Source organism: Marmota flaviventris, chromosome 3 (genome assembly GCF_047511675.1).
Source record: "Marmota flaviventris isolate mMarFla1 chromosome 3, mMarFla1.hap1, whole genome shotgun sequence".
In the NCBI taxonomy this organism is placed as follows: Eukaryota; Metazoa; Chordata; class Mammalia; order Rodentia; family Sciuridae; genus Marmota; species Marmota flaviventris.
The window spans coordinates 118,745,825-118,770,653 of NC_092500.1; the positions used below are offsets into that span (position 1 = coordinate 118,745,825).

A 24,829-nucleotide genomic window follows, 5' to 3' on the forward strand; every position below is an offset into this window, starting at 1 on the left:
TATTCTATTCCTCTTCTCTTCATTTCCCTTTGTCTTATCCACTGGCAGTTGCCTATATTTTAATCAGAATCTTTGCGCCGGGAGTGGGGGGGGGCTTATTGTGTTAATTTCTCAAATAGTTGGAAATTAAACCCTTATCAGATCTATAGTTTGCAATATCTTTTCCCATTCTGTAGGTTTCCTATTTATTTTGTTGATTATTACCTTTGCTGTGCAAAAGCTTTTGTTTGATGTATCATCTGTGTTTTTCTTCTAGTGATTTCATGGTTTCAGGTCTTACATATAAGTCTTTAATCATTTTTAGTTTATTTATATGAGGTACTATGGATTGAACCCAGGACCTCACACATGGCAGGCAAGTGCTCTGCCACTAGGCCACAGCTCCAGCCCCCTTAATTTTATTCTTCTGTGTGTGGATATCCAATTTTCCCAGCAATTTTTACTTAAGACTGTACTTTCTCCAGTGCTTGTTCTTAGCACTTTGTCAAAAATAACTTGGCTATAGATGTGTGGGTTTTCTTTTAGGCTATTTCTCTTCCATTGTTCTGTGTGTCTATATTTATACCAGTAGCATGCTGTTTTGATTATTGTACCTTTATAATATGTTTTGAAGTCACGTAGTATAATGCCCCCTGCTTTGTTCTCTTTGCTCTAGATTGCTTTGGCCCTTCAGAGGGTGTGTGTGTGTTTACATAAAATTTTAGGATTTTTTTCCCTAGTTCTTTGAAAAATATCATTGATATTTTGATAGTGATGGTATAATATAGTGATTGCTTTGAGTATATGGACATTTTAACAAAGTTGATATTTCCAATTCAGGAACAAGGGGTGTTTTTCCAATATTTTGTGTTGTCTCTTCAGTTTCTTTCATCAATGCTTTTGTAGTTTTCAGTGTGTAGTTTTGTTGTCACTTCTTTGGCTATATCAGATTTCAAGGCTTTGTTTTTGTAGTAATTGTAAGTGAAATTACGTTGTTGAATTTTTTTTTTCAGATAATTCAGTGTTTGTGTATAAAAATGCTGATTTTTTTTATATGTTGATTGTTTTCTGCAACTTTGCCAAATTCATTTATTAGTTTTAATGGTTTCTTTTAGAGTCTTTGGGGCTTTCTAGGTCTAAGATCATGCCATCTGCAAATAATGACAATCTGACTTCTTCCTTTTCAATTTGGATACTCTTTTTCTTTCTTTGGTTTGGTTTCCATATCTGGGATTTCCCATACTAGGTTGAATAAAAGTGGAAGTGGGCATCCTTCTCTTATTGCAGGTCTTAGAAAGTTTTCAGCTCTTCCCCATTCAATATGATGTTAGGTGTGGACTTTTTATATGTAACCCTTATTAGGTTGAGGTATAATGCTTCTATTCCTAATTTGTTCAGAGTTCTTAAATATGAAGGGAAGTCAGTTTTATCAAATGCCTTTTCTATATCTACTGAGATGATCATATGGTTTTTGTCCTTCATTTTGTTGATGTGGTGTATCACGTTTATTGATCTGTGTATGTTGACATGTCCTTGAATCCCTGGGATGAATCCCAATTGAACATGATCTGTCTCGGTAAAGTGTATATGATTCAGCAGGAATTTGTCCATTTTGTCTATGTTATTAAATTTGTTGTGTGTTCCTAGTAGTCTTTTATGATCTTTGCGTTTTTTTAAAATATTTTTTTAGTTGTCAATGGACCTTTATTTATTTATATGCGGTGCTGAGAATCGAACCCAGGGCCTCACATATGCTAGGCAAGCATGCTACCACTGAGCCACACAACTCTAGCCCATGATCCTTTGTATTACTGTGTCAGTGTAATAACTCCTTTTTGTTCTGACTTTTGCTGTTGTTTAGTCTTTTTTTTTTTTTTAATCTCTCTAGAGTTTATCAGTTTGGTTTATTTTTGTTTTTTGATTTCGATAGTACTGGGGATTGAACTCTGGACAGTCTACCACTAAATTATATCCTCAGCTCCTTTAATTTTAAAGACAGAGTCTCATTAAGTTGCTGGAATTGCCCTCAAACTTTAGATCCTTTTTTCTTGCCTTCCTAAGTCAGTAGGATTATATGTGCACCAGCACACCCAACTGGTTTATATTTAAAAAACAAAACAATTTTTTTTATTAATCTTTAATTTTTTTGTCTTTATTCATTTATTTCTGTTCTTCATAGTTTCTTCTACTTGTTTTTGGTTTGGTTCTTGTTTTGTTTAGTTCCTTGAGGTATGTTGATAGGTTTTTAATTTGCGATCTTTCCGCATTTTTGATGTAGGCATTGAATTTATATAAATTTACCTCTTAGTACTGCTTTTGCTACATCCGATACATTTTGGTATGTTATGTCCATTTTCGTTTATTCAAGACATTTAAAATTTTCTTTTTAATTTCTACCTACTAATTGTTCAGAAGTAAGTTAGTTTCCATGTTTTTATATAGTTTCCAAAGTTCTTTTTGTTTTTGAGTTCTAGTTTTACTGCATTGTGGTTGAAAGAAATACTCGGATTTTAATTTTTTTAAACAGTTGAAACTTTTTTGTGTGGCCTACTATATGATGTATCCTGGTGAATGTTCCATGCTATTTAAGAGAATATGTACTCTGGTCTTAAGGTGAAGTTTAACTTTGCTGTTTCTTTGATTTTTCTGCCTGTATGTTATGTCTATTGCTGAAAAGTTTGGTGTTAAATTTTTCTTCTATGTTGTTAAAGCCCCCCCCCCTTAGGTGTATTAATATGTGCTTTATGTTTAGGTGCTCTGATATTGGATGCATATGTATTTATAATATTTTAATGTATTTTTAATCTGTAAAATCTACCTTCTGTTAGTTTTTTTTAGTTTAATTTAAATTTTTTTTTAGTTGTAGTTGGACACAATACCTTTATTTGTTTGTTTAATGTGATACTGAGGATCGAACCCAGCACTTCACACATGCTAGGCGAGTGCTGTACCGCTGAGCCACAGCCCTTTTTGTCAGTGTAATAACTCCTTGCAAATGAAATAGAATTTCAGTTTAGTTCCACTGGTAGCTTTTCAGGTTTTTTTCAAAAATTGAATTATTACTGTAGAGATTGCATTTATATTCTTAACTCTTCACAATTTAGTGTTCATACTGTACATTTTCATGTAAAATATAAAAAAACCTTTACACAATTCATTATTCTTATTCCTTTTGATTCTTGTTCTTGATACTGTGATTTTCATATAATGCACTTACATATTTTATAGGCCCTCCCAAAGTGTTAGATTTTCCTTTAAGTAGTCTAATATATTTTAAAGATGGTAAGAGGAAAATCTAATCTTGTATGTTTAACATTATTAGTGCTCTTCATTTTCCCCCTTTATGTTTCCAATAAAATGTGCATCAGAATGCATTCCCCAGACTGTATCTTATCTGCAGTGGGTAGCATTAGAAATTTCTATTCCTTTCTGCTAGTGTTGCCTGGGTTGCATAGACTGTGTCTCAAATATACGTATTTCAAAGGTCAACTAGAGATTTGGGCAGAGAGAATATGCAGAATCTGCTTCTACTTTTTGGAATTTTCTCCTTTCAAGATTTCCACTGTCAATAGAACTTTCTGAGGTGATGGAAATTTCCTAATATATGCATTGTCTAAAAGTGTACCAATTGTTACATGTGGTTTTTGAGTATTTGAAATGTGGCTATTGAAACTGAGAAACAGAATTTTTTATTTTAGTTACTCTACATTTAAATGTAAATTGTCACATTTGGATAGTGGATACTTTCTTGAGCCGACTGTCCTGGCAGAGTTCTGGTGGACAACAATGTCTTTGATGCTGCGGATCCTAAACTGTCTTTTCTTATCTGGATTTTAGCTGACCTTATAGTCATACTGGGACCTTCTCTCCAGTGAAAAGGTATAGAAAGTAGGAATCTCAAGCATTGCTTTTCCTCATCCTTGATTGAATTCACCTCCAAATTGTGACTGAGTTTGATTGCTCTCCAACACCATCAAATCATTGTTTTGTATACTTTTTACTAGAATTTATGAATACATTTACAACAATTAGGAGCTGCATCATTACCAGAAGTAGAACTCTACCTCTTAGTCATTGTAATAGGCAGAACTAACTTTAAGGAATTCATTTTTGTGTTTTGTTATTAAGATTTTCTTTCCAACTGCTAATTAAATATTTTGTTCTCTAAAATAGTTGGTTATTGCTAATGCTGATACAGCCAACTTGATCTCCTATTCGTTTACAAAAAAAGTTAGTTACCTAATACTGTAGCTGTTCAGATGAAAAAGTACTTAGAAGAATTATTTTTCTGTTTTTTTTAATAGAATTTTTATTTCAAACTCTTTAACCTTTCTAAAAGTATCGCTAATCAGGTTACTGAATCTTAATATTCTAAATTTGATATTCCCATCTCAAGTATGCTAGAATTTAATGGAATTCTTCAAAGCAACACTCATATCATTGATAACCTTTTTGGTGTACTTTCCTTTTCCAGGTACCTGAAAAGGTTTAAAGTGATGAAGATCAAAGTTCTAAGAAGCTGGTGCCGGCAGATCCTTAAAGGACTTCAGTTTCTTCACACTCGAACTCCACCTATTATTCACCGGGATCTTAAATGTGACAATATCTTTATCACTGGCCCTACAGGCTCAGTTAAGATTGGAGACCTTGGCCTGGCAACTCTGAAGCGAGCTTCTTTTGCCAAGAGTGTGATAGGTATGTTTCAAGTGTACCTTGGAGCCTGTCTAGCCTTCTGACATTACTTCTGTTTAGACACCTGACCCTGTCAGAACTTTTCTGACATGAAATAAACCTTCAGAAATTTATAGCTTGAACCTAGAAGGTGATAATTTCTACTTATGAGATGTGGGGTTCTGTATATTTATGCTTTTATAATTATTTTTAAGATTATTCGTGTTTTGTAAATTACATGGGGGGAAGTAAGGTGAACTTTTGTTGACAAAACGTCATGTATCAACCTTATTGAATCAATCTCTCGATACTTAATATTTTGTGTACTATTTATATAGTATGTTTAGTATATCACTTTCTTTGTTAATGAAATATAGTTTGACATAAAAAATGTACATTGGGTATGTATTTGAAAAGACCTGCCTTTTTAAAACTTTACTTAAATATATGAAAATATGACAGTTTATTCTGAAAAGTTGATTTTATATATTATTTTCTAACTTCCACTCTTCCAAAATTACAAGTATCCAAAATAGATTTTTCAACCTTAGTACTATGGACATTTGGGGCTGGAAAATTGTTGTAAGGAACTGTCTTGTGCATTTTAGGATTATTTATCAGCATCCTTCTGCTTTTTACCCACAAAATACCAGCAGTAACACCTTCTGTCCACCTACCCCTAGTTGTTATAATAAAAAATGTTTGCAGACATTGATCTGTGGGGGAAAAAACTGTTCCTTCTTGAGGATAAATGATCTGAAGAATAAGGCTATCCTTTCAAACTTTTAATCACATGTTAGTCATAACTGAAAAAAAATGTTTTTAGCTCTCTGAAGCAATTATCATAATTTAACTTGAAACCTTCACAGACAGTTTACTTCACGCCACACAAAAAGGGCATAATAGTGAAAAAGAAATTAACTGATTATTAAGTAGGTTGAATCCTAAGTATTAATAGGAAAGGCAAATTACTGATGTAATTTGCTCACAACAGTGTGCTCCTTGGAATGTTAGTAACTAGGATTTGAAATGCTATCTTTACATTTTCTTATAATAATTAACATGATGAATGGAAAAAAGTTATTTGAAGCTGATTTCCTTTTTGACATCTTCACCAGAAATCCCTGGCCCAAGATAATTTTTATTTTCTTTGTTTTTACCTAATGGAAGACTTAATTATTCAAAAGCATTGCAAAACCTAGTCCTGTGGGATCACACACTCTTGCCCATAAACCAGTCTGTATTTGAGTTCTGTATTTGTGCATGCATATATTTGGGTTTTTTTTTTTTTTTTTTTTTTTTCCTCTAGGATGTCCCTCACTCTATTTCCTGTATCTGCAGTATGTTTGTATACTGCAGGTTTAATGGTAAGTATGTGAAATAAAGGGCTCCAGTGAGTGACCTTTATAATCAATTGCATTTTATTTTATTATCTTTAAAATAATGTATTGAACATTGGTTTTTCACTTCAAGGCCTCCTTTAAAAGTGAAAATGATTAGGTGTAGTGTTAATGACATGAGACTTATCTGTAAATGTTCACTTTACAGTTACTGTACAGTAGGGGGCAGACAAATACTTAATCTTTTTTAATCCATCATATATAAGTAGAAGCCATTATATCTGCTTTGTTCCCTGCTAGTTTCTTACCACTTCCTTCCATTTATTTTCTATATGTTATATTAGTTTATCTCTTAGCCAAGACTGTGCTCTGACATTGAATTATAGGGATCCATTTTAAACCATACATAAATAATCAGTTATTGACCCTGTTAAGTTTCTTATAAAGGCCTTACAGTGGAAGATCTTCTATGAGATATTGGATGGAATAGACTGACTATGAAGATGTCCTTCCTCTTTTTCCTCTCCCAATTTCTTCTCTCTCACAGGTCAACCCCAGTGCTTCTTCCCCTTGGTGAGTAACAACTGCGCCTTCTGCTTGCATTGAGTCTGAATCGTTCTTTTAATTTAAGGTACTCCAGAGTTCATGGCCCCTGAAATGTATGAGGAGAAATATGATGAGTCCGTTGATGTTTATGCTTTTGGGATGTGCATGCTTGAGATGGCTACATCTGAATATCCATACTCGGAATGCCAAAATGCTGCGCAGATCTACCGTCGAGTGACCAGTGTAAGTCTTTCTAACTGTTAAAGGTACCCAAGCTCCATAACATTCAACCATGCCAAAGGGAACAGTAGTACAAAGTATACCAAATAAGATTTTGGGAGGGGGAAGTGTTGAGGTATGTGCAAGGCATGTGAGGGCAAAGATAAAAGAACTACCAATTTATTCTATTCCTCCTTGCATTCTCTTAAAACTTTATTATGAGACATACTTTTTTTTTTTCAATTTTATTTTTTACTTTTAGGAGGACACAATATCTTTATTTTACATTTACATGGTGCTAAGGATCAAACCCAGTGCCTCATGCATGCTAGCTGTGCACTCTACCACTGAGCCACGACCCCAGCCCCCGACATACTTTATTTTTAAAACCATACTCTCATCACCTACTTTGCAATCCCCTATTAATTCATCTGAGCTCTCATTCCCTCCTACTGCATACATAGCTTAGTGCTTTGTCAGATTAATTTGTTCACAGATTTTTCTCTGAATGGCTTGATTCAGAGAAATGTTAATTTATTAAATTGTATGTTAATTTATTAAATTGCATATGACTACCCACAATAATTAAGGTATAAATTAATAGCTTACTATGGTTTAAATTATCCATGATAGTTCATGAATGCTGACAGATTATTTCTTTGAGCTATCCAGTTAAAACCTGAAATCTAGTTGTTTAGGGCTTATCATTTCATTTTACCAGTTATGTACTTCATCATCTCTAAAAAGATACAGTTCTCTTCTAACATACCCATATTATACCAGAGAAAATTAACACTAATTTCTGGATCGTATACCCTAAATGTATTCAGATATTTTTCCCATTGTTTCAGTGATATCTATTTAGAGTTCATCTTTAAAATAGGTTCCATCAAGGCTCACAGAAGATATTTTGTTGTGTTTTAGCCTGTTACCTTCATTTTCTGTATGCCATTATTAATTCACTGAAGAATTTAGATTAATTATTTTGAGGAATGTCATAATTCTGAATTTATCTGTTTGCTTCTTACAGTTTAACTTTTATTCTTTTCTCCATATTTCTGTAAAGAGAAGTTTGTCTTAAAATAGTCATGTCAATGATGTAAATCTAAGTTTTTTCCTTTTATTGGCACTTACTTGAGTATACAGTGTAGTTTTCTAGAAATTGCAGAAGTTGTCATAGATACATTTGTCTTCTATTAAACCATACATTAAAAAGAAAAGCAAAAAGCTTTTTTTCGTTTGGAAAATATTGGAGTTTAAAATTTTAAATGTTTTATATTATAATATACTTTCACACAGTTTCTAAGTTTTAACTTCTAACATGGTAAATATCATTAGTTACAACATACAAAAACCTGCGGGATCCCCAATAATTTTACGAGTGCAAAGCATTAACAGAAGTTTTGAGAGCTACTATTCAAAAAGCCGTGACAAAATTTAGGCTAGACAAGAGCAAATAAAAAGAGGAAAGATTTATTTTGGTTCAGTGTTTCAGGAGATTCTGTCCATGGTCAGCTGGCTCCAAAGCAGAAACATGGCAGAAGAGCATGGGGGAGGAAAGCTGCCCAGCTCACAGTAGCCAGAAGCAGAGAGAAGAAGGGATCTGGAAAAGAAAAACCTTTCTAGGGCCTGCCCCTAGTAAACTGCTTCCTCCAACTAGTTTCTACCTCCCCGTAGTCTGTTCTGCTATTCATAGATTAACGCGTTGCTTGCTTCCTTACCTGATTGAGTGGTAGCTAGATAGATATACAGAAACATAAATACATGCTTAGAGATGGAATACAGGGTTACTTTACCATTAAGCTGCATCCCCAGCACTTTTTTTTTGGTACTGGGGATTGAACCCAGGGGCACTTACTTTACTACATCCCCAGTCCTTTTTCAGAGGGACCAGGGGTGGGGAGGTGAGAAGTGCTGGGGAGTGGCATTGGCCAAATTATATTATTGTGTGCATATATGCACACAATAATATAATTTGATTAAAATATAGTTTGATTAAAAACAAATCACGGGGCTGGAGTTGTGGCTCCAGAGGTAGAGCACTCGCTTGGTATGAGTGAGGCACTGGGTTCCATCCTCAGCACCACATAAAGTAAAATAAATACATTATGTTCACCTATAACTAAAAAACAAATATTAAAAAAGAAAAACAAATCACAGCATTATGTACAACTATAATGCACCCCTTCAAAAAAAAGAATCCCTCTAGCCCCCCCACCCCACCCCCCACCCTTGCCCCAGACAAAAGATGAAGACTAACAAAAGATGATATTAAGAATTTTATGCTAGACATTGTGACTCATGCCTATAATCCCAGCTACTGAAGAAGCTGAGGTGGGAGGATCACAAGTTCCTGGCCAGCCTGAGTTATTTAATAAGACCCTGTCTCAAAATTTTAAGAAGATAGGGGATATAGCATAGTGGTCTAAGGCCTTGGCTTCAACTAAAAAAAAAAAAAAAAAGGAATTTAATTTATACTGGTTTTGATATAAGCAACCCGGAAGATTTTTTTGTTTTATTTGTTTTGTATTGGGGATTGAACCCAATGGCACTTAACCACAATACCAAAAAGAGATAGCAAGAAAGTTCAACCAGTTTAAGTGAAATGAAAATATAAATTCATAACATAAAATACTTCTGTGTAAGATAACACACAGTATGAAGTAAGTTAGATGTGAAATCAGATCTTGGCAATGAGAATAAATAAGGCTTGCATCTAAGAGGTATTCTAAATGAATAACTCAGGTAATTAAAGATGAATAACATATATATTCCCTGTCCTCAGGACACTAATATAGAAGATAAATGTGTAAACATAGTGAGTACTTTAATGAAAATAGTCACTAAGAACATTGGAAACAAAATGCTTAACTCTACTATGCATTAGAAAGGGAGAAATAGTCATAAGAGTAAGAAGCTATTCTAAAAATGACAATAGTATGAATGCTGTAGTTTCAAACACCACCATAGTATACCTGAAGGAAAGGCAAATTGATCAAACAGAGTGAGGTGTTATCTTGTGATTAGAAGGGAAAGATACGAACCAATCATGATGTTACATTCCTGTAATCTCAGCTACTCAGGAGACTGAGTCAGGAGAATTACAAGTTGGAGACCAGCCTGAGCAACTTAGTGAGACCTTGTCTCTATTGAAAAGGGATTTGGGTTGTGGCACAGTTGTAGAGCACTTACCTAGCATGAGCAAGGTCCAGTACCATTAAAAAAAAAAAAAAAAAAATCTATCACTAAGATTTCCCCTAATTTAAATCTTGTCTCCTGTCAGAGCAAAGGTTTTAGGTATCACTAATTAGGAGGTAAACTTGTAACTCTCCATATATATTTTTTTGCTGTTTGTTATGTTATTTTGTTTTAAATATGACCTTAGATTTTTGGAAGGAGAAAGGAAGAAACAAGTTGAAATTATGGCAGTGGGAGGCTGGGGTAACTAATTGATACAGGAATGTCTAGGTTTCAGTGAGATCTGGAGCCTGATATAATGGACATGATAAAGGAAGGGGTTTTTTTTTTTTTGTTTTGTTTTTTCTCTTTGAGATGAGGTCAGGTATTATGACGTTTTGGGGGGACAAAAAATTAGCTTTACCATCTGCCTATCCCCCGGTATGATGGAACATGCCTGTAATCCCAGCAGCTCAGTAGGCTGTCACAAAGGGATCATGAGTTCAAAGCTAGCCTTAGCAACAGTGAGGCACTAAGCAACTCAGTGAGACCCTGTCTCTAAGTAAAATACAAAATAGGGCTGGGATGTGGCTCAGTGGTAGAGTGCCCCTGAGTTCAATCCCAATACCACCCACTCCAAAAATAAAATCTTAGCTTCATATCCCTGCTTCGCTTGTGTTGTCTTGAACAAGTCACCCAGTTTCCCTCTACTTTGTTTCTTTATCTGTTAAAAAAAGATACTCTTAACTCCCTTACAGATTGCTTACCTTATACTGCTACTGATAATAGTTCCTGGTTATTTTTTGTGAAATATGAGTAAAGTCGTCTTCTAAGGTATAGACTAAAAACAAAACAAAAAAAAATGTCTTTTAAGGATTAATAATAAAGTCTTAAAATAATGTTATGGATTTTGATCTACTCAGGAAATAATAATCATTGAGAAACAGCACCAAGCTCCAGAATTCCTCTTTAGTGTTGGTAAACACTGTTGTATAAATCATTCATTGTTTGTACTCATTTATGTGTATGTAAGGAGAAAAGACCAAGTTATCACTTATTTCTTAACAAACTATAGTAGCTTATATGCTTCCTTAGTTCTCAGAATTCTATATTCTCAGTTCTGTGTACTAAGGTTTGAAGAGTTGAATATAGTAAGCTATGTATACAGTTGAGTTAGGCTTCACAGGAGAAAAATTAATTTTATTACTATCCTTTCCGCTTGACAAAGTTCATTTAATTTTTTTTGTTTTGTTTTTGGTACTGGGCATTGAACCCAGGGGCACTTGACCATTGAGCCATATCCTCAGCCCCCTCTCCCTTTTGTTTTTTATTCAAAGTTAGGGTCTTGCTGAGTTGCTTAGGACCTTGCTAAGTTGCTGAGGCTGGCTTTGAACTTATGGTTCTCCTGCTTTAGCCTCTCAAGCCACTGGGATTACAGGTGTGCACCACTGCACCCAGCCTCATTTATTTTTTCTATGTGCTAATTTACAAACTAGGACCAAGAAATATACTGTGAACATTAGCTTATTTTAAAAATTGTGGTTTGCATGGAGCTTACATTCACATGTGTAAAAAAAAGGTGATAATTGTTAAAATTATAATAAGGTTTATATTTGGAATTGAGATATTGGGTTTGTTTGGTACCAGGGATTGAACCAGAGGGGCTTAATCACTGAGCCACTTCCCCAGCCCCTTTTATATTTTTTTTAGAGACAGGGTCTCACTGAGTTGCTTAGGGCCTCACTATATTGCTAAGGCTGGCTTTCAACTCTGGATCCTCCTATCTTAGCCTCCCAAGTTGCTGGGATCACAAGCATGCGCAGCTGGCTGGGTTCATTCTTTTGACAGTGAATTCAGTTATTTGTGTACCCGAAACATGTGACTAAATACCAAATCTGAAATCTTTATGAAAATAAGTAACCAAGTAATGAGAGAGGAAATATAAGCAAATAGATTCAAAGTTGAGGGGAAAATGCCAAAAGTTGTTATGTATTAAAGTTAATTTAGATCAACATGTTTTATGAGTGATGTTACCGAACAGTCAAAGATGGTGTAACTTTGGCCAAATTACTTCTGAGCCTTAATTTTCTCCTGAGAGTATGGTAGACCTAATTGCTACATCACAACTAAGATTGTTGTAACAAGCAAATGCTTTGAAATTGTATTAAAATGCCTTTGAAAAAGTTTAAAAGTATCTATTGTATTTCATATGTAACTAAATTACCTTTGAAATGTCTGCCATCTTAATAGCTTCTTAATGTTTCCAAATGATTTAATGGGTTTCTTCTATGAAAGATTGGAAAGATAGGAACTATAACTATCTTTTTTTAAAGTTTAATAATGCTCAAGTACATTGTTTACATAAATTTCCAAAATCTTTCATTTTAGAATTTTACTTCTTTTATTCCCTCAGCTTTTCAATAAAGTCATAAATATTTGATAAATTATTCCATGTCAAATCTGATTACATAATCAAGTTATAGGTTTTCAGTAGTTCTTAAATTTGATTTTCAGTGAATTCTTTTACAAGTTGGTTGATCTGATGCTTTGTACTTATTGCTTTTATTAAATCTTAAAAGACCTTTGAGCATTTGATTGATTGATTGATTCATTCATTGATTCTCTGAATGGCATAAAATGTCAGGTCAAGAGTTTTAATTAGGAATAATTTTCTTTTTTATTGTATATGTCTAATAAAAATGTGCATTTATGTTTTTAACAGCTTTATTGATATTTTATATGGTCTGATTTACCCATTTCGAGTATATAATTCATTGGTTCAGTTGATCTATTGATGGTACTGGGGATTGAACCCAAGATGGTTCTACTTCTGATCTACATCCCTAGCCCCTTTTTCTTTTTATTTTGGGATAGGGTCTTGCTGAGTTGCCCAGGTGGTCTCAAACTTTCCAATATTTCTGCCCCGGCTTTCTAAATACCTGGAATTATAGGCAATTCATTCATTTTAATACATTCACAGATAAGTGTAACCATCTTCACAGTTAGTTTTAGAATAATTTCATCACCTGAAAAAGAAATCCTGTACCTTTATTCTCTTACTTTTTACGTCCCCGGCCCAGCAACCACTCATATATTTCTTTCTCTATAAATGTTCCTATTTTGGATAAATGAAATCATATAATAGATGGTCTTTAGTGACTAGCTTCTTTCAGTTAACATGTTTTCAAAGTTCATCTGTGTTATAGCAAGTATTCATATACTTCCTTCCTTTCTTTCTCCCTCTTTCTCTTGCCCCCTTCTTCCCTTCTATCCCCCTGTCTCTCTTTGTGGTTCTGGGGATGTACTCAGGGCTTCGTGCTTTCTATGCAAGCACTATACTACTGAGCTATATCTCTAGCCTTTTCATTCCTTTTTAAGGCTGAGTAATATAATACTGTGTATATACACGACCGTTTGTTTAATCATTTATCCATTGATGGACTTTTGGATTGTTTTTGCCTTTTGGCTGTGATGAATAGAGCTGCTATGAATATTTGTGTACAAGTTTTTCATTGAATATCTGTTTTCAGTTCTTCCTGGTATATACCTTGGAGTGGAATTACTAGGTAGTAAGCTTACTCTGCTTAACTATTTGAAGAACTTGTTTTCCAAGCAAATGCACTATTATATATTACCATCATCAGTGCAAGAAGGTGTTGATTTATTTATTTTATTCTTAATTAACGTGTAATATTTGTACATATATTTGAGATGAAGTATAATAATTCTGTTTATCCTTGTTGGCACTTGTTATTATTTAACTTTGATTCTAGCCATTTTGGTAGTTTGAAGTGGTATATTACTATGATTTTGGTTTCTATTTCCCTGATCATTAAAGATGTTGATCATTTTTTTCATATCCTTGTTGAATGTATATCTTTCTTTTCATTGGAAAAATTTAGATCAGATCCTATACTCATTTTTAATTGGATTTTTTTTAGTATTAAGTTCTTCTCATATTCTAAATACAAGTTCTATAACAGATATATGGCCCTGGCTTTCTAAATACCTGGAATTATAGACAATTCATTCTTTAACTTTTTTAACTTCGTTATTTCAGTCATTTTTTCTGTCATCTCATGGAACAATTGCTTTGTGTCTATTCTGTTCTTATAAGAATACCAGTCATTGGGTTAAGGGCCCCCCTACCCACAGGTGACCTCATCTTAACTAAGTTAACCTCTGTAAAGATCCTGTTTCCAAAAACACATTGTTAAGGTTACTGGGATTAGAACTATACCATTTCTTTTTGGGGAATGTAGTTTAATCCTGAGACTCTGACTTAATCCAATATATATTCAAGTCTTTTCTATATTTCAGATTTTTTCCTAGATTGGTAATGAATATTATTCAATCAAACACAGTTCTTGTCTCTAAAAAGCTTATTAGGTAAGGAGAACAGACAAGTAAAGAAGATAGTTACCATACTCTTTAAAAGTTATTCTAGGGATAAGTATTTAACAAAAGCACATAGGAGTGGTGCCTCATTGAGTTTGGACAGGTACCAAGTGTTGCATGTGAGAGATGCATAGTTTTGTATGTCTATTAGGTTTGAAGGTAGGAAAACAAAGAGGCAAGGGAAAACGAAGGAAAGAAAGCTTAGACTTTATTCTAGAGCATTGTGCCACCTTAAAAGTTTGGTAGGTGATGCTAGGCACAGTGATACACACCTGTAATCCCAAGGATTTGGGAGATGTACAAGCTTTGGCAGCTTGGCAAGACCCTGTATCAAAATTTTTTTTTTTTTTTTTTTAAAGAGAAAGAGAGAGAGAGAATTTTAATATTTATTTTTTAGTTTTCGGCGGACACAACATCTTTGTTTGTATGTGGTGCTGAGGATCAAACCCGGGCCTCATGCCTGCTAGGTGAGCGCGCTACCAGTTGAGCCACATCCCCAGCCCCTGTATCAAAATTTTTTAAAAATTCAAAATAGAACTGGGGATGTGGCAGTAGTAAAGCTCCCCGGGGTTCAATCCTCTGTACCAAAAGATTTTTTTAGAAAGATTTTTCTGGCTGCAAGGTAGAGAAATGAATTTGTGAGGAAAAGAAAAGCTGAAACCCCAGTTCAAAGACTATCACCATCATCTAGGAAAATGACAGGAAGTCTGAAATGAAGAGGTATAGGGGAGATAACCAAAGTAGATGAATTAGAGAGAATTTTTTGTGTGAATTAAAATGGAGTTCTTGCCGTGTGCAGTGGTGCATGCCCATAATCTCAGTGGCTCAGGAGACTGAGACAGGAGGATTGAAAGTTCAAAGTCAGCCTCAGCAAAGGTGAGACGCTGAGCAACTTAATGAAACCCTGTCTCTAAATAAAATACAAAATAGGTCTGGGGATATGGCTCAGTGGTTGAGTGCCCTGAGTTCAGTCCCTGGTATCAAATAAAATAAAATGGAATTCTTTTCTACTTTTATGAAAATAACTGCCCAGTTTAAGTACATGTATTTAAGTTGAGATTTAACAGTATCAAACTAATCTTGAGGTTAAATACATAACTTTACATTTTAGGACCATAACATTTACAATTTTTATCTGGAAATCTTCATATTTTATTCACTAACATGGAATACAATCACACTTACTTTCTAATATATTATTAATGGCCCTTTTTGTACTGTAATACTTGAGTAATTGCAACAGACTGTATAATCCACAAAGCTTAAAATATTTACTATTGGACCCTTAGTAGAAAAAGATGATGAAACTTTCTTTGATGGAACTTGATTTTAAAAGACTAGTATCACTGTTACCATATTATTATAGTGTCTAATCTGTGTTCAGTTGTTTAGCAATTTTTAAAAATTGAGATAGTATTCCTGTATCACAAATTTATTCTGAAGTGTACAATTTAGTGGGTTTTAGTGTATTTGCGATGTTAGGCATTCATCAACACTAATTTGAGAACTTTTTCATCACCTCAATTAGCAGTCATTCCCTTCCTCACCCCCTCAAATCAGCTCCTGGCAACCACTAATTACTTTGGTCACCATGGGTTTGATTTGCCTGTTCTGGGTATTTCATATAAATGAAATTATATGTTTTTTTTTTCTTTCTAGTATCTTTCATTTAGCATAATGTTTTCAAAGTTCATCCATGTGGGATTCCTATTTATGGTTGAATGATGTTCTATCAATAGGGTATACTACATATTTATGTAGACAGAAATCACAATACCAGACCTTAAACTATACTACAGAGCTATATATAGTAATAAAAATGGCATGGTAGGGGGCACCAAAATAGACTTGTAGACCAATAGTACAGAATAGAGGACCCAGAGATAGACCCACATAAATGCAGTTACCACATACTACACAAGGGTGCCTGAAGATAGCCTATTCCTGAAGATAGCGTATTCAACAAATGGTGCTGTCAAAACTGGAAATCCATGTGTAGCAAAATGAAATTAAACCTCTATCTCTCATCCTGCACAAAAATTAACTTAAAGTAGATCAAAGACTTAGGCTCTAGAACAGAGACCCTGCGGCTAATAGAAGAAAAAAATAGGCTCAGATCTTCACTACGGCTGCCTAGGATCTGACTTCCTTAACAAGACTCCTAAAGCGCAAGAAGTAAAATCAATAATCCATAAATGGGATGGATTCGAATTAAGCTTCTTCTCAGCAAAGGAAACCATTCTAAGTTAAAATTGGCTTGCCTTTGGGGGTTTGCAAAGACTACACACACAAAGATCATCAATGGTGAGACTATTGACAGCATATTTCATCTGGAATTTATTTATGTACCAAGGAGAAGTTTAAAAATAAATTTAAGGGAACATTGACTAGTGTTGACCTCTTAGCCATGGAGTACAGGTGAGAAGCCATAGATGCCTCATTTCTACGAATACATGGGTTAACTAAAACCAAGACTCTCCATCAATGTTGAAATTTGCTTTTGGGAGTGCAAGGCAAGCACTCTACCACTGAGCCATAACCCCAGCCCCCAGCATTTTTACTTTCTACACGTTTTTAAACGTCTGGTATATGCGAAGATAGCCAGAATCTTGTATGTGCTTTGCAATTCACTCTGTTGCAGTGTGGGTTTTTGAAGCATATGAAAAATTGGGCTTTATGCACATATGTTGTTAGGAAACAAAGTACCTTCTAGGCTACCTGAAAGGATCTTGAGGACCTTCAGTGGTCTTAATGCCACACTTATGAGAATGGTTTTAGGTCTTTGCTAATTTATTCCCAGATCAACAGAATTAGCATCTCAGGGCATTTGTATTTAATGTAAAATTGACCCCATCCTATAACTTACAGTCAAAATCTTCATTTTACAAAGTCCTAGGGTGGTTCTTGTGTACATCAGAATTTTGAGAAGTATGACCTGGGTAAGCAATTCCTCATGGTCCCTTCCAGTGTACCTCTACCCTTTTTTAAGTACTAGGAATGGAACCCAGGGCTTTGCATGTGCTAACAAATGATCTATCATTAGCATTTTTGTTTTTTAATGTAGTGCTGGGGATTGAAACCAGAGCCTCTCACGCATACCAGGCAAGCACTCTACCACTAATTGCATATCAACCCTATGTACCTGATTTTTATAAATGAAAAGTAAGCTACATATTATCATGACAAAATGTTAATAAATTGTTTAATTATTCATAGAACCTTTTTGCTAGCAATATGTGACTAAATTGACTTTAAAATTATCTTAAAATTGTGTTTATATATAATTGCATTTTTTCCTGCCTTATTCAATTGTTGGTTTTTATTTTTTTATTATTTTATTTTATTATTATTTTATTCCCTCATTTTTTATTGGTGCATTATAGTTGTTCATATTGGTGGGATTTGTTGTTACATATCCAGACATGGATATAATATAACAATAAAATTTATCCAGTATCACTCCCTAGCATTTCCCCTCCCCCTCTTTCTGCCTCTCACCAGTTGGTCCCTTTCCTCTACTGTACTCCTTTTGATTTTTAAGATATACTATCTCCCACCTTAATTGTTGCTTTTGAAAAGCAAAGTAATAAGTCGAGCCTTAGAAAAGATGTGTTCTATCTCTGTTTTAATAATTATTAGATTGATATTAACTGTTTCCCCACCTCTAGAACTATGCCTCACAAGAACAGGTTTCCATTTTCCTCAGATCAATTCACTACTGCACATTGGACCCTGCAGAGGTACACTGTTATACAATCATATGTGATAGCATTGTAAATATTAATAAGTATGCATAGTGTGAGCCAAATGTTGCATTGAAACTTTACATATTATGTAGTTAAATTCTTTGGTAAGCACTCTCTACCATTTATAAATAAGTAGTCTGAGACCCTAGATGGTTGGCAAAAGATTAGTTATCAAGATAAGAACAAGAGTTCTGGCTTCAGGTTCCCTGATTTTATCAAAATGTTATACTTAATACATAAATATGTGTTACAGTGTCACTGTGATCTGAGGACCCTTTAACCTGAGTAAACGCTGACGTGAAAGGGGTAAATATAGGCCATGTTTTTGGTTATATTTTGTAGTGCACTGATAATAAACTGTTGTCATATAAAACATAGCAAGTGCCTTTGCATGGACTTATCAGTCAGTACTTGTTAAGTATTGCCATTATTATGGCTGGCATCATTATGACATGTTTTTTAGTGAAATTAAGTTGTCTATAGTCCTACTCTTTTTTCTGGTGATATTCAGCAAATTGCATTAAATTAAATATGTTTGATGAAATTCACATGAAGTAAAGATTCTAATGAGGGAGAATGAGTTAATGTATATTTATATAATCTTCTCGTCAATCGCCTTGCACAGTACTTTAAAATGCTATCTTATTTTAACTTTTGAATTTTGATAAGTAGGTAACATCTTTTTATGGGTAAGAAAATAGAAGTTAACCATTTTGCCTAAGGACATGCAGGAGGTCTCGATAATAATATCAGAAATGAAGGGACTTCAGTATGACTCTAATATAAACTTTTAACATTTTTATTCTTTACCTGTTCTTCTTAAACGTTTTTTCTAGGCCTTAAGGAAAAATCTTCTGAGGGAAATAATTTAGGGGATTTGGGTAACATAGATATAATAATGGTTACTGCAGTTTGCAGCCCTGTGTAAGGTTCAAGATCCTTGTTTAACACAGAAAAATAGCTTAGTTGCATACTGTACTTGTGATCAGGCACTGTGATCTTAAAAATCTATGCCATTAGTAATGAGAACATCCAAGTTAGAGTAGCAGTGTACATTGCACAAGTTTCATCTGCTATTAACAGAATAAAAACTATAGTACGCAGTGGCCTCAACTTTTTATATGAAAGATAGTCTCTGAGGTTGGAGCAATACACAGGCTTTCATGTATCCAGAAAGTAATGAGCCTTGGGGAATTAATCATGAGGCAAGCTAATTTCCTTTGATAGCGCTAGCTCAATTTGGTAGAGTTTTGAAAAGGCTTGTTTTCCAGCGGGATCATAAGGTATGTTCAAATTCCTGTAAACTAATGGTTCATACCAGTAAGAATCTGGTTGAGTCCAGCCCCTTAACAACCAAGTTAGAAATAATGGAGATTTTTTTAATTACTTTGTTTGTGTAATTTGACTTTGTCACTGATTCAATTAGCCTTTGGATTGCAAGGTTTGAACATTTTGTCTAGGAAAAACAGAATTAAAGCTGTTAGGGTAAAATTCCTTTTAGTGTTTTATATAACAGATTGCAGTTCACCTTTTTTTTTTTTAAATAAAAATAAGTGAAACTGATTCCTGATTAGATAAATTTTGGAAGTGGAAGAAAACTTTGTATTTATTTCTTTGCAAAAGCTACTTTGTGCTAGAAAAAAAAATTATTGAAATTAGCTGAAAACATTCTTTAGAAAATTTAGTTTCTATATCTGTCCAATAATCTTGGAATGTAAATGGAAAAGAGAACTTTTTGTATCTTTGAAACATTCTAGGTGATTTCAGAGATATTCCATTACTGTGATATAAGATTAACAATGATTGTTTGAGGTATCATTCCCAGTGCTTTAAGTTCTAAAGAACAGGTATGAAATTCTTATTTCAGAATTTCTCTGGCAAGCTGATTTTACGTATCAGCCCTGAATATTAATCAACAATTCACAACCAGTAGACTTTAGAATAAAAACTGACTAGAGTATAGAAAGATGGTCTTCATATTTAAATACATTTCAGCAGTGCTGAATGCTAAAAGATTCTTACAGATGCTTTGTAAATGCTAGATTTTCTTAGTGGACTATATATGATTTGAGGTATAACTTGAAAGAAGCATAAGACTCAGTTGGCTTTTTAAAAGTGGGGGGGAGGGAATAACGAGTATTTTTGTTGATAGGTGCATTAAATATTCAACAAACAAACAAGTAATCCATTTGAGTGGACTCCTTGGTGGGAAAAGAAAGAGTTTTTGTTTATTTTTGTCAGTACTAGGGATTGAACCCAGGGATACTTACCACTAAATTACATGCCCAAGCCTTTTTATTTTTATTTTGAGATCGGGTGTCACTAAGTTGCCCAGGCTGGTCTCCAATTTAGGAGACCAGTAGCTGGGATTACAGGCATGCATCACTTTGCTCCACTAAAAAGGATGTTCTTATTAGTGGAAACAGGTATCAGTTTGACTAGACGTATTTTGGGGAGGTAGGAGCCAAATTGTAAGGAGAAATTGGATTGTGAAGGCTTTTTATACCACAGTAAGGAATTTAAAAAGCATAGTAATAACATTGAACCTAGGCACTGGGAAATCTAGATTCTGCTTTTGGTTTTATCAATGATTAGATCCTTACCCACTGAATATTAGCCATATTTTTCTCATTCTATATGCTGAAAGTAATACAATGTTGTCAAATTAGATGCCTGACACCTTTGAGAGTAGATTAAACTCTTAATAGTCACCAGTTGGATTAATGCGTTAATTTTGACTTTGACATGGCATTAATCTTTCTGAGCTTACAATTGTCCCATTTGAATGAGGGTTTCTTACTAGATCTGTGATCCTGTGGCCATTTTGTACATGTGAAGAGCTGTTAACCAGTTTTTTAGTAATGTGATGTGAATTAAATGATGTCTGATAACCTGAAGTCATTAAATGTCAGATGATAAAAAGGAGTCAGATGGTTGGACAGTCACAATGTGAAATACAAGTTGGAGGTGGAGAGAATGGAACGAATGAGGCCCATTCTAAATTGATCTCACTTAGCATTTAGGACTTTGGTACTCATAGTTGTAATATGGGGGAAACAGTGGTTTTGAGAGTTAACAAAAAGGCCATTTTCCTTGTTAGAGATCTTTGGCTGTTAGGAGCAAGAGGAGTGCTAATAGCAGAACTGTTTACGAGATTTTTTTTAACATTTATCTTTGTTTCAAGAGCTCATAAACAATAATAATTCTTAAATATTGTGGGAAAAGCATCCAGGAATGATTAAAATTTCTATTCTGGACCATGAAAATGATAACATCATTCAAAGAAAAGGGAAAAATCCAGAGAAGAGCACTAACTTTGAGAGAAATAATTCATTTAGACATATAAACAGTTATCTGTTTGTGAATGATATTTTCACTGTATCTGTCGAAAACTTAATTTATAGAAAAGATTGCTTTTATAGAATATAGATATTTGCTTCTATATCATAACCTTGTCAAAACTACATACACACACACACACACACACACCCCCCAACAACAACAAAAAAAGACTATAACAATTTGGTCCTAGTTATTTCTTGCCTGGTAGAATTATCTGTTTGTGAATGATATTTTCACTGTATCTGTCGAAAACTTAATTTATAGAAAAGATTGCTTTTATAGAATATAGATATTTGCTTCTATATCATAACCTTGTCAAAACTACATACACACACACACACACACACACACACACCCCAACAACAACAAAAAAAGACTATAACAATTTGGTTCAATTTGGTCCTAGTTATTTCTTGCCTGGTAGAATTTAAAATCTACCCATATCTTTATACTGTATGAAGCAGGGAACAAACAAGGCACCTATTTTGTAGCTCTTTGATTAGTCAAGTGTAGTCCTTAGCAGTCTTCCTTTTTGCCCAATATTTAACATCTTAATCTACTTACTTGTGTTGAGTCAGAGATCAGTGGCAGCTGCTTTGACAAATCATATTACAGTTAGTACATTTCCAGCCTTTGGACGTATTCCTGCCAGACCGCTGAAGCCTTAGCATCCATTGTCTTGATTGGGATTTAAGCATGAACAGTTAAAAGGGATAGGGGGCAGGACTTTATTCTGTTGAACTTTACAACAATGCTTTCCCACCATCACTCTTTTATATTTATTCATATATATATATATATATATATATATATATATATATATATATATATATATATATATATAAAATGTAGTTTTTATATGGGTCTATGAGATCTTCCTGGCAAATGAAAATGTTTTTATGCTTATTGAAGCCTTTAGTAGAAGAGAAAGGAAATAGAAAAATTTCTTGCCACTTTGGTTTACTAATAACGAGTCTCATTAAGTTGCCAGGGTTGGCCTCAAACTTGCAGTCCCGCTTCAGCCTCCTTCAGGTGTGTGCCACTGCACCTAACTGATATCACCACTTTTTAAATTAGTTAAACAGAGGGTCTGTTATCCCTACTTTTTAAGTGAGTGTAAGAGATATAATCTAGGTCATGTGATAAGACAAAGAACTCAACCTCAGTATTGTGATTCTTTGTCTAGTGTTCTTGTGGCTACATATTCTGAATTTACACTTTATTCATTGAATTTAATCCTCCTTTTATTTAAAAAAAAAAAAGAAAGCATGCTTTCAAAGTGGATTTATAGTATATATACAGGTAAGCCTCCAAGAAAAGCTCTGTCAAGGAGGCAGAACCTGTGAATGTAGTAGGTGGAGCTCTGAGCAAATAAAAGTCTCATTTTGCTTGCTCAGGAATCTGTTGCTGTTGGAGGAGAAGCAGAAGCAACAGTAGCAGAATAGTTTTCCTGCCATTCAGCATGTAGTTTTTGTCTACAAGGCCAATCTAAATAAATAAATTGTTGACTGAGCAGAGCGAACTCATGTCTGAGAGTTGGGGAAACATGGCTGTTAAACAAGAAACTATGCTTCAGTTTGACTTTGCCGTTTGCCCTCCTTATGCTGTGGGCTAAGTGACTGTTAAGTTACATCTTATCCATTTCCCCCTCATTTTTCTCTAACTGTAACAAGTCTGTTTTGCCTTTTCTGATGGATTTTACAAAGAAAGACTTTTTCTCAGTATTTGTCATCGTAAATTCTCATTGCTGCTGCTGCCCTCAAAAGGATTGTGTAAGTGAGGTGGGTAAGAATTTCCAAACTATATAAAGGGCATATTGTGGTCTCTTTGATGATATGTGTAGAAAGTTTTAGTTAGAATACTGAAATTGTTAACTTCAGAATACTTTTAAAAATACTTAATGTTCTTTGAATGGTTAGGAAAAGTTTTACTTTAATCAAGAGATACTAAATGTTATATAACATATTTGAAACTTAAGCTTTTGATAACATTTATCTTATATCAATTCTTTATGTACCCTTGATGGGGGTCACAGTTGTTCATTATTTTAGTACTCCATTTAATGTGCAGAAATTACCTTCTTTTTATTTAAAGAGTAAATAATTTTATGTCACTGAAAATATCTCAAGTGTGTATGCATTAGATATTCAATACATACTTATTTAATGAAGAGAGATAATCTACTGACCCTGTTCCCTGTACCCCATCCCCCCAAACAAAAGACATTGCTGCCTAAAGAGAGATCCTGTTTAGATTTCAAAAGTAAGACAAGAGTACATGTAGGGCCAGAGAGTTGCTGAATTAGAATGTGTCCCTAGTAAAGTTTAGTAGTTTTATTCTGTATAAGATTAGCCCAATTTATGTACCTTAGTATTCTTTCCAGTTTGTGTTTTCTAGTCTCATTCAGAATAGGTGGGTGATAGTTTGCTTTTACTGGTTAGAACAGGTCTGAATTGGGATAAATTGGGAAGTTAAAAGGGGGATTTGGAGGATTGTGGGGATTTAAACTTATCTTTGTTGAAGTACATAAAGTAAAAGGAAGTAAAATGAAATTTTTATCATAAAAATATTTTGTTTTTATTGGTTTGTTCTTTCCAGTGCTTTTTCATGTTTTAGAATAAAATCAACAAACCTGGCATGGTGATGCACTCCTATAGTTCTAGCAATTCAAAAGGCTAAGGCAAAAGGATCATAAATTGAGCAATTTAGCAAAACCCTGTTTCCATAAATAAAAAGAACTAGGGATGTAGCTTAGTGGTAAAGTGCCCTTGGTTTCAATCACTAATACCTAAATTAAAAAACTAGATCAACTTTTTAAAAAATCATCAGTTATTAAAAATACATGAAGTTCTCCTTTCTTCAGAAAAAGTATGATGATTATACAAAAAATGTTATTGTATCTTTTTTTAATATTTATTTTTTAGTTGTAGGTGGACCTAATATCTTTATTTTTATGTGGTGCTGAGGTTTGAACCCAGTGCCTTACGTGTGCTAGGTGAGCACTCTGTCACTGATCCACAACCCCAGCCCCTGTATTGTATCTGTATTTTCATCTTTCTGTTTTATTTTGTATAGTTCACTTCTGGGTCAGTGAAGTGTAGTATTCATTCTATACATTTTTCTTGAACATCTTTTAATATGCAATTTATAAACTCTTGCTTATAAAATTATTCAACAAACCTCTTCTAGGTTACTTATAATCCTGGTTTCTTGGTGGTAGCTGACTGGTAAAATTTTTTGTTAGATTTTTCAGTATCTTAAGTGGGTTGCAATAAGCAATCTTAATATTTTTTTAAGGAAACAATGGCATCTAAATGTGTTGTATAGCATTGGTGTGGAATGGTCTATACTTAAATTGTGCTAGAGGCAAAAAAAAAAAAAAAAAGCATAAACCTCTTAGATTTGAGGTTA

The 24,829-nt window shown here is 34.0% G+C and overlaps 1 protein-coding gene across 10 annotated transcripts in view; it reads left to right on the forward strand.

The window, feature by feature from the left end:
- The window catches only part of Wnk1 (WNK lysine deficient protein kinase 1), a 135,572-nt gene that overhangs the window by 55,875 nt on the left and 54,868 nt on the right, over window positions 1-24,829 (forward strand). For all 10 annotated transcript variants that reach the window (XM_071610291.1, XM_071610293.1, XM_071610292.1 and 7 more), the window contains exons 3-4: window positions 4,454-4,674; window positions 6,622-6,779. In XM_071610291.1, coding sequence (XP_071466392.1) covers window positions 4,454-4,674; window positions 6,622-6,779 — 379 coding nt within the window. The remainder of the gene's footprint in view (window positions 1-4,453; window positions 4,675-6,621; window positions 6,780-24,829) is intronic.